Source organism: Gracilinanus agilis, chromosome 1 (assembly GCF_016433145.1).
Source record: "Gracilinanus agilis isolate LMUSP501 chromosome 1, AgileGrace, whole genome shotgun sequence".
NCBI lineage: Eukaryota > Metazoa > Chordata > Mammalia > Didelphimorphia > Didelphidae > Gracilinanus > Gracilinanus agilis.
The window spans coordinates 769920856-769931695 of NC_058130.1; the positions used below are offsets into that span (position 1 = coordinate 769920856).

A 10840-nucleotide genomic window follows, 5' to 3' on the forward strand; every position below is an offset into this window, starting at 1 on the left:
AAAGAAAGAAAGGAAAGGAGGAAGGAAGGAAGAGGAAAGAAGGAAGGAAGGAAAGGAAAGAAGGAAAGAAAGGAAGGAAGGAAGGAAAGGAAAGAAAGAATTAAAGAAAGAAAGGAGGGAAGGAGAGAAGGAAGGAGTTTCCTGTTTTTAAAACATTGATTCTTTTATTTTTTAAAATATATATTTATTTTGTTAAATATTTCCCAATTACACTTTAAAAATTTTTAACATTTATTAAATTTTTTTTTGAGTTCTAAATTCTCTCCCTCCTCTCTCCATTGAGGAGGCAAGCAATATGATATTATTATGCATGTGAAGTTATGCAAAATGTATCTTGGGTAGAGTTCTGAAGGAAGCTGGGGATCCAAGAAGCCAGGGAGGGATGACATTCCAGGAATAGGAACAGTTAGTGCAAAGTGAGAGATGAAAAATGATGTCAAATGTAAGCAACAGCAACAAGGCTGGTTTGTCTGGCCCACAGAGCCTGTGAAATTATAAATATTTTCTAATATTTCTACTCAAGTTACTTGACTTTGTGAAAGACTTTTTATGGCTTGAGTTCTTTGGATTCTTAGAGACCGTTTTAGAAGATCCTGAGCTCCATAACCGTTCCCAAGAATCCCAAGAATCCCAAACCGATGAACAATAAATCATTTTTTCACCAGAAAAATTTTTTTACCGAAAGAAAAAGGTCTATTTTAACTCAGTCCAATCATTCTAGTCGGTGTCGTTCTACCACCCAGCCCCGATTACCTAGAGTTCGCACATCAACATTATTCTTATCAAATTCTTATGAAAATTATGCTGCCACTGGTGGGTCTCTTCTCTCCATTCCAGTCCATCCTTTCCTCAGCTGTTATATTGACCTTCTTAAAGCCAAAGTCCAACCGGGTCACCCTTTGTCAACTCCAGTGGTTCCTTCTTACTTTCAGGCTCAAACATAAAATCCTCTGTTTGGCTTCTGAAGCCCTCCATCAGCTGGCTCCTTCCTACCTCTCTGGTCACCTTACACCGTCCCACCCTGATACTTTGCCCTTTAGGGACACCAGCTTCCTCACACCCAAACGCTTCCATCTCAAGTTGTGAATAATTCACGTCAGGGGCTCTTTAGCCTCTCTTTGCATTTCCAGAGCTAAGCACAGTGGTTGGTATACAGTGAGCATTTAATAAATGCTTATCAGCTGACTTGAAATGAAAGTGTAGCTCTGGTTTTATTTGGGGGTTTGGGTTACGTATGAGTGTGCACCTACAACAGTGACCAATATGGAAGTGGGTTTTGCATGACGGTAAAAATGAGAAGTCTTCTCTTTGACATTTAAGTCCCTTTATCATAAGCTACACTGATGTGAAAGGCGACTCCGGCATTTCTCTCTCTAGAGGGGGAGAGCATTCCCCGTCATAAGCCTTTCAGGATTGTCCCAGATCCTGAGATTCTGAGATCCTGAGAGCGGTCAAGTTTCTTAGACATCATCTTGATGCTTTATTTTGTTGGCAAGAGTTCAAGTCTTGGTTCCTTTGAGAAAGAAGGCCCAGGATTGCTTTCCTACATTATGGATCCATGACTCAGTCAAGGATTAAAAAAAAAAAATCTCAATTTATTTTTGTTTATTTATTTTTATAACCCTTTCCTTCTGTCTTAGAATCAATACTGTGTTTTAGTTTTAAGGCAGAAGAGCAGTAAGGGCTGAAGTTAAGTGACTTGCCCAGAGTCACCCAGCTAGAAAGTGTCTGAGATGATTTGAACCCTGGACCTAGCCTCTCAATCCACTGAGCCACTAGCTGCCCCCTTGATTTATTTATTTTCATTTTTAAAAATGTATTTTAATGAATAATGCATAGACTTTGGAATGTACTTTTAATTTAATTTTTAAAATATTTTTCCATGTTTCCATGATTCATTTTTTTTTCTTTCCCTCCCCTCTTCCCTCCTCTGTCCCAGAGCTGACACGCAAGGGAATGTACTTGTTTAAAAGCTATCTTTTAAACAAAATTACTGGTGTTACGGGTACCCTCCTGTGTCTTTTCATGCTATGTGATCCTCTGTAATATAGTCCAACTCCCTGGGAATTAAGAACTTTGGGTTCGAACCCTGGCTCTGCCACCATCTCCCTGGGACGTTGGGCAGTCGCTCCATCCTCCTGGACCTCTGAGCTCTCCCTTTCTGCCTCCCTCCCGCCTCCTCAGTATGGCACGCCGGTGGTGAAATACGACCGCAATGGATTCAAGGCGAGGCCGCGGCAACTGATCCTCACCGAGAAAGCGCTGTACGTGGTGGAACTTGCAAAAATTAAGCAGAGGATAGAATATGAAGCCTTGAACGGTAAATCTCGGGGGGCTAGGGAGGAGGATGACTCCCCTAAAGGGAATATTCCCTCCCAGTCAGCCCAGGATGCCGGGCTGGAGATGGGTCAGCACAGGCTTTGCCCTACCCTGATTTCCCACCGCCAGCACCATCCATAGAACTTTTAGGACATGAGGATGTGTGTGTGATGCACGCGCTTCTCCCGCCTGCAATTCTACCCATCCTTATCACCCAAGAAGCTGCTATTCTATGAAGAAAAACCCCAAAAACCCAAACATGAATTGTGGCATGTGCCCAGCCTACTGAAAAGCGCTTAATCAGTGCTTGCTGGTTTGACCTGATTTTTTCAGGGTTCGATCATTAGGAAAAAACAATAGTGGTTGGGTTTTTCACTAGAACCAGAGTCCTTAACACAGGATCCAGGGCTTTTTAAATTAAATTAAAAAAAAAAATCAGGTCTGGCTTCAGACACTTCCTAGCTATGTGACGCTGAGCAAGTCACTTAACGCCAGTTGCCCGGCCTTTGCCACTCTTCTGACTTAGAATTCTACTAAGACGAAAGGGAAGGGTTGTTAAAAAAGTGGGGGGCCCCCCACGTGCCACTTATCCCGTCTCATTCGGAGGGTGGTTGTAACCAAAGAACGCTGTGATCTGGAATAAACTGATATGATGCAGACGGAGCGGCTGCTAGAAGTGGGGGGGCTTAACTTTGGGGTTTGTCTAAAGGTGTTTCCACCAGCAATCTGAGCGATGGAATCTTTGTCGTTCATGTGTCACCGGGGGATATCAAACAGAAGGTACGGACTTCCCTAATGATCTGTTAAGCGATGGATAATCTCTTCTTCTCTTTTTGGTCACAGGGCTGGCATTCTGACGGGTAGATTTGCAGGAAAAAAAAGATGGGGGGGGGTGGAGGAGAAATTCCATGAATTCCTTATCCAGTGACAGCCGGACACTTTGCACCCTAATGTATCCTGGTGGACGGTTCCACTCCAGTAGGATGGGGGGGCCGAGAGGGCTCTACCAAGAAACGACTGATGTGCTGGGGACAGGAGTGAGGATGCAGACTCTAAACGATCGCCCCGGTGCAAATATTAATAATATGGAAATAGGTCCTGATCAATGACACACGTAAAACCCAGTGGGATTGCTCATTGGCTACGGGAGAGGGGTGGGAGGAGGAGAGGGAAAGAACATGAATCATGGAACCATGGGAAAATATTCTAAATGAATTAATTTTTTTTTCAAATAAAAAAATGACTGATAAAGAAACAAACTATCTTTTAATTCTATAAATGACATAAGTGGAGAAGAAAAAAATCTCCAAGAGGGACAGAATACTAAATAGGTTTTCTACCATTGGTGAAACCAGTTTTCTAGCTTTTTGCTGGAATTCAATTCAATAAACATTTATTAAGCACCTGCTCTGTGCTAAGCACTGGGTTACAAAGAAAAAGGCTTTCCCCTAAAGGAGCTTATAATCTAATGAGCTGAAACATAAATAGAATTAATACTAAATTTTAAAAATACCTCATATGCTGCTTCTGTGCTCTGTTACCTGAATGTTTTGGTGCAACCATTAATTGATCACTAGAGGTTTTCAAAGAGAGAAGAGAGAAGGGGGCCTGGATCCAGAGGCAGGTAGGTGGCCCAGTGCATAGTGCAGTAGCCGTGAAACCAGGAAGACCCGAGTTCAAATCTGACCTCAAGATGCTTTCTAGTTGTGTCTCCCCTTGCCAGCCTATGAACCACTTCTATGGTTTTCCCATCCATGGGAATATATGGGGATGGAAAAAGGGGGGTAATAGCACCTACTTCCAAGGGTTATTGGAAGGATCCAATGAGATTATTCATTGCAAGATGCTATATAAGCTATTATGATCATTATTAAATGGGATAGAATTTGTGCACAGGGATGGGATGGCCCAGTAACTTTTGGGGGCCCCTTCCAACTCTGTGGGAGATTTTTTTTTTCAGGATTCTGCCTAAAGGCTCTGCTGGGCTCTTTTGTTAGATAAAAAATAATTTTGAGACATTCTCCTCGCTCTTCATTTTAGGGTGATATAATTTTACTGTGTGAACATATCTTTGAAACAGTGACTAAACTCTCCATGATGGTCAAGAAAGAGGACTTTGTCAAGGTTGTCCAAGGAAGGTAGGCGACGCAGCTCCCCATTGTCCCCTTTTTTAGAAAAGGAACTCACACAGGACCTTTGCCTGATGGGCGGCTCTGGCTTTAAGGGCCACTAGGCTGGGTCTCTCACTAGTGGGCTGAGATCTTCCAGGGGAACCTCAGAACCCCCGCGGGTAGATCTTCAAGGCTCATGTTGCTTTTTCTAGCTGCTCTTTGAGGGTTGTCAGAACCCTCTGAATGGGGACACAGTTGTGATCGATCACCTCTTTCCTGCCATCGTCCCATAGCTTCGATGGGGTATGAGAGGATACCAAAAGGTAGACCCTCAGGAAAAAGATGAGAACCACTTTGGAACCCATCGTGTTACTTCTATTGGTCAGCAGCTTACCTCCTAAACATTCTTAGGAAAAGATGTTCAAGTCAAAGTCTTTGTTTCCCATTGTATGTAAAGCTTGGGTTCTCTTGTAGCCCCCCCCCCCCCAATTTGTTGAACGTTGGTCCTTTAGTAGGAGGCCACTGCTTGGTTTATCCTTGCCTCTACACAAAGTGACCTTTAGCCATTCTCCTAATGGAACCACTAAGGCCCCATCTTCACTTAAATTTCACTGGACATCCTAGAATAAAATGATCACTTGAATGATTCAAAAAGATTCCTGGGACGAGGTGAAGAGTTCAAAAAAGGTCTTCTGGGAAAAGATGGCCCTGAAAAAGGGAGGTTCCTCCACCCTCTCTTTTTCAATCCTGCTTCTAAGCTTCCGTTTAGGCTCCAGGTTCCCTTTGCCTGAATTTTTCCAGCTGAACTTGCCTACGGCCTAGGGGCCAAGAAAGAAAACCTGGGCGCCTCTTCAGACTCGCTAGTTTTCCATCTTCCTTTCTGAAGACAATCTCGTCACGGTCCAGGCCGCCATGTTAAAGCATCAGAAATCGGATATGTTCCTTAATGAATCCCATTTAAACTGTTAACGGACTTTGTTGACATCACGAGGGAATTCTTATTGGATTGGCATCAATAATTCAATGGGTTTTCCATTGCTTTTTTTTAAAAAATGTTATGACAGGAAGCTTGGTTTTCACTACCTCGAGCTTAACGGATGAAACCTTCTTTGGGGGGTGAGTGGAAGCAGGGAAGCAGATCTGTAAGTAATACCCGCCTTTCTTTGCAGTTTACAATTTTACATCAGTTTGGGAAAAGAAGGCACCATAATTTTCAATACTGGACAGGAAGAGCAGATCTATAAAGACAAAAATGGACAGCTCACAGTGGTGAGTGACGATGTCTGGGGAAGGGGAAGTAAGTCCATGGAGGCAGACCAGGAATAAAAACCCGGCAGTTCTGGGTTCTCTGGGCTCTTGGTCCAAATCTGCCACTCATCACCCGGGACCCTGGACAAGCCACTTCTGTCGGGGCATCAGCTTTCTTTTGGATCGATGGGATCCCTGCTCTGCCTACTTCCCCAGTCTGCTGAGAAGAGATGGAGTGGATGGTTTGAAAAATAGGAATTGCTCTGCAATCAGGCGGCATCAGGACCCGAGGGTGGGGGAAGGTGTCATCAATGGAACCAGGCCTTTGTATTCAATGTTCTAGGCAGTTCGAGGATGTCAGGGATCACATTAAGTAGGGGCAGCTGGGTGGCTCAGTGCACAGAGTCAGGCCTGGAGATGGTAGGTTCTGGGTTCAAATCTGGCCTCAGACACTTCCCAGCTGTGTGACCCTGGGCAAGTCACTTTAACCCCATTGCCCACCCTTACCACTCTTCCACCAAGGAGCCAAGACACAGAAGTTAAGGGGTTAAAAAAATAAGTAAGGCAGAGTCGTGGGCCTCATTCTCTCTTCCGGAGTCATAGAGAGAAGCGCAGCGCCTTCTCCTGGCGCCAGGGACGGGGAGAGCTGTCGACACCCCGATCTTCTGCAGACCGAGGCTAATTTCTCCCACAGGTGTCGGTCCAGATGAAGTCCTGACCTGGGAGATGCCCGACCACCACCGTCCTGGCTCTCGGAGGGGAAAGCAGACCCGAAGCCTCCTGCCCCACAAATCGAGTTCCGACGTGACGCACAGAGCTGCCACGAGGACGCGGGCATCGCAGAGGAGTTTCGCACCCAACGCCCGTCTCCTCTTTGGAGAGGGGACGCCACGTTTCTCCAGCGTTCGAGGCAGGCCCGTCCCCTCTAGCTAGTCGTTTCAAATGAGGCTCTCTGAACCCACCCAACATCCGCTTTCTCAACGTTCTCCCAGAACCTGATGCTTGCCCGGCCTTCACCTTTATTCAGGTAAGTTTGGGGGCCTGAAAACTGTCTTCCGCCCCTCCTGCTGCTGCTACCTCGGACGACCATCCAGAGCAGGACGGACCCTGAAGACTCGTCCCCAAGGGAGCGGCCATCCACTTGGCTGGGCCCAAATAGGATGGCGTCGGAAGCATTTCCCGGGCACAGTGGGGGAGGAATGAGGCAGCCGACTGGTGTGTGGCTGCTTGGAGAGAACCCAAACATCCAGTCTGACGGCTACTGAGCAACAGAAATCTTATGAAGCTGCAAAAACTTTAAATAAACGTAGCCTGGAAAATTCCAGGAATTGCTTAAGTCCTCGCGTGTCCCTCTGAAGGCTATTTGCCCGGTGCTAGCTCTCGGGCTGCAGGCGGGGCTCCCCAAGGCACCACCCGGCGCACCTCGTCTTTCGCCCTTTGCGCCAGATGGTGTTTCGACCCCAAATTCCCCACCAGCATCGCCCCAAACCAGTCATGACGTAGCGCTTAGCCCCAAAGTCTCTGAGAAGCTACCAAGTGAACGGGAGCCCCACTTAAATGGGCCTCACAAGACCTAGAAAACAGGGACCAAACAGTTGTAAGTAGAAGTCCTTTATAGAATTTTATTTTGCATTTATATATATATATATATTTGTGGGTAGACAAATGCTTGTAACTTAGAGACACTGAATAGTTCTAAAAACAAGAACAACTCAAGCATTTTGTGCATAGCTTTGTGGGGCAGCACAGTTAGTACAAGACATTTAAATGTGCTAACGTGGTATTTTTGGTGAACCTCTACTAAAGAAGTGAGCACCCAACGGGGACCAATCCCACTGCTGGAAGCGCGGGAGCCGAATCCTGCCCGTTCTCCCCTTCATCATGGGCCGTCATGGGCCCTGATGGGGCCATGATGGGGCCGTGATGGGGCCATAATGCACCCATGGGCCATGATGGGGCCACGATGCACCCATGGGCCATGNGGGCCACGATTGGGCCATGATGGGGCCACGATGCACCCATGGGCCATGATGGGGCCATGATGGGGCCGTGATGGGGCCGAGATGGGGCCGTGATGGAGCTGTGATGGGGCCACGATGCAGCCATGATGTGTCAGTGAGTCAGTCATGGGCCATGATGGGGCTGTGATGGGGCCATGATGGGGCTGTGATAGGGCCATGATGGGGCCACGATGCAGCCATGATGTGTCAGTGGGTCACTCATGGGCCACGATGGGGCCGTGATGGGGCCACGATGCACCCATGGGCCACGATGGGACCGTGATGGGGCCATGATGGGGCCATGATGGGGCCATGATAGGGCCGTGATGGGGCCACGATGCAGCCATGATGTGTCAGTGGGTCAGTCATGGGCCACGATGGGGCCGTGAACGTTCAGGGTTTCAGGATGTGAAGCTCCTCTTTGAGGAGGCAGAAGGTGTCAGAGAAGACTGAGCTGAGCGAGCCGAGGCTTCCGCGCAGTGCCGTCATGCTTGTGTGGCTCAGTAGGTCGCTCTGCTGGCCGACCGAGTGGACGGTGACGGCCGATTCCTGGCCGCGGCGCGCCAGCCCGAAGGGAGCAGCAGCAGTTCTGGGTCTTTTGCCTTTTTCAAAGCTCTGCCAACCTGACTTCATTTTTGTACTCGTGCAATAAAATGGGCTCTTGGACGACTCTGGGACGCCTCGATTCGGGGCTGTCTTTGACCCCCCCCAGCGCTCATCGTGAACTTGAGCCTCCTGAGCGTCACTAGAGAAGCGGCTACCAAAACGGCTGCATCTCGAAGGCGGCTCCGTGTGCTTCTGCTCAGGGCTGGGTCAGTTCGTGGCCACACAGGGAGCTGCCCGGCGCGAGGCCCCCTCGTGTCTGCTCCACGAGGGCCGGTGAGAAAAGTCCTAACGGCAGACTCTGGTCCAAGGCGGCCAGCGAGGGAGTCAGAGCATCCTCGGCTCAATTCAGAGGAGAAAAAAAAATGTGATCTTGAAAAGGTCAGCACAGGGGGCAGCTCAGGGGCTCGAGAGCAGGGCGGTCCTGGGTTCAAATCCAACCCCAGACCCTTCCTGGCTGGGTCACTTCCTCCCCTTAGCGCCCTGCTGCGCCGCATCGATTCTAAGGCAGAAGGTCGGGGTTGGAGCAGAGACAAGGCGGGAGCCCTCGAGGAATGGGGGGAGCTCGTGCTTGCCCAGGCCTCCCGCTTTGATTGTTTGGGGCTACCCAGGCGGCCTCGGGGGCAGCCGCGGGCTGAGGTGGCCGAGGACAGGCCAGGTAAGGCAGCTCGGCGAGGCCGGGACTTGTGGGCCACGACGGAAGGAATCGGGGACGGCCCCGAGGCGGGAGTGGCGGCTCCGAGACCCCGGCAGGTTCGGGGTCCCTCAGAGGCCGTTTCGGGCGACGCTGCCGACGTCCTCAGGACCTCCCGAAGGCGAGCAGAGCCGAGCCGGGCGCCGAGGCGGAGGCACGAAGCTTCGTCCTGCACGCAGAAGGTCGGGCGGCTCCAGCTCTCGGTGTGAGCAGGACGAGGCTCCGGACTCACAGGGGCGCCCGCCGGGCTCTCCCTGCCCGCCCGGACCCGGCACGAGCCCCCGACGTCCTCTGGGCCTCTGAGGCCGGGCTCCGAGCCGGCACAGCCTCCCGGGCACACGACGGGCTCCCGCAGACGCACCCCTTCTCTGAGGTGGCGAAAACCCTGAGGCAGAGGTCCGGCCCGTCCATCGGGGCAGCGAGGGCGGCCGAGGCCGGGGCTGACGAAGCGGAGGCTCGAGGCGCGTGCCGGGCCCCGGCATCGGGGTTCTCCGCTTGCAGGAGAGGCGGAAGGCCGGCTTGGACTCTGCGGGCCGCAGAAACCTCCCCGGGCCTCGGTTTCCTCATCGACCAAATGGAGCGGCCGGCAGTCCCTCCACAGGGCCGTGGCGAGGCCTGGGGTGCCCACAGGGGTGCCCCTTGGCACAGAGGGAAGGAGCCGGACAGGCCAACTTGTAGAGGATCCGGACTGGGCAGGAGGAGCCTCCTCCCGGCTGCGAGGTCGGCCTTCCTGCCTCCTGGGAGGATGAGGGATGGGGGTGCGGGTGGGGGGGGACGATGGGCAGGCGCCGTGCGGGCCTGGAGCTGCTGGCACAGACAGGACGGGCCTCTCCAGGGTGGAGGCAGGCCTGAGAAGGCCCAGCCTCTACCCCGTCCTCCGTCCTGCATCCCCGCTCCGGGAGAGAAGGCCAGACGGCCCTCGTGTCAGTGTTGTGGGCGCTGAGACCCGGCCATGGGCCCGAGAGAGGGAGCTCAGGAGGAGGACGGAGCGGCCAGGCCTTCGGGGGGCCGGCTGCACCCCTGCGTCCATCCTCACACTAAGGGGTCCCTGAGCCGGCCGCGGCATGGGGGGGAACGGGGGGGGAGCAGGGGGGAAGGAGCGCCCCACGGCCCGGGATCCCCGACAAAACAAACACTGACAATTCCAGCCCCCACGCCGGGCTCACACACACGCCAAGCTTTGCCCGAGGGAGGACCCACACGGGTGGGAAAGAGGAGGCGGGACAGAAGCGGGGAGCGGCCCGGGGACAGAAGCCACTCACGGGCCAACAAGTATCAAAAGAGAGCTCCGGATTGTTACAAAAGACCCAGCCCGGCCGTGCGACGGGCGTCCGGAGGCAGTCTCTGGGAGCAGCTCGGCAGGCGGCTGGACTCTCACTGGTGGAGGTGGGCGCGGTCGTCGGGGCGCTTGATGTGGATCCGGCGCACCCGCTCGATCCTCTCGCGCTCCTCGTCCTCGTCCAGGTGGTGGGAGCGGCCGGCCGCGCCGCCCGTCGCCTCCAAAAGCGCGTTGTCCGGCCCCCGGCCGTCCTGGGCCTCGTACAGCAAGATGTTCAGCGTCTCCTCGTAAATGCGGGCCTCGGGGAACTCCACCTGCGGGCCCAGAAAGCGGGGTGAGCACGTCCCGCGGCCACAGCTCCTGGCCCGGCCCCCCAAACCCTGTCCTGGGCCGCCAGGACCGCTCAGCCGGGGCCCTGCGCAAGCCTGCAGCCGCCAGACAGGGAGGAGGCCAGCCTGGGGGGCCAGACTACGAGCACCCCAAGAATGAGCACTCAGAGGAACAGGGGGCCAGGAGGGGGGTCGGACAATGAGCACCCCAAGAATGAGGCCAGGGAGAGCGTGGAGGAGCGGGGGGCGGGGGGGGG

The 10840-nt window shown here is 52.3% G+C and overlaps 1 protein-coding gene across 1 annotated transcript in view; it reads left to right on the top strand.

The window, feature by feature from the left end:
• The window catches only part of MYO1H (myosin IH), a 54582-nt gene extending 47971 nt beyond the window's left edge, over window positions 1–6611 (top strand). The window contains exons 20-24 of the mRNA XM_044685464.1: window positions 2052–2320; window positions 3029–3099; window positions 4360–4457; window positions 5600–5727; window positions 6373–6611. Of these exons, the coding sequence (XP_044541399.1) occupies window positions 2052–2320; window positions 3029–3099; window positions 4360–4457; window positions 5600–5727; window positions 6373–6611 (805 nt within the window). The remainder of the gene's footprint in view (window positions 1–2051; window positions 2321–3028; window positions 3100–4359; window positions 4458–5599; window positions 5728–6372) is intronic.
• Window positions 6612–10840: the final 4229 nt, after the last annotated feature.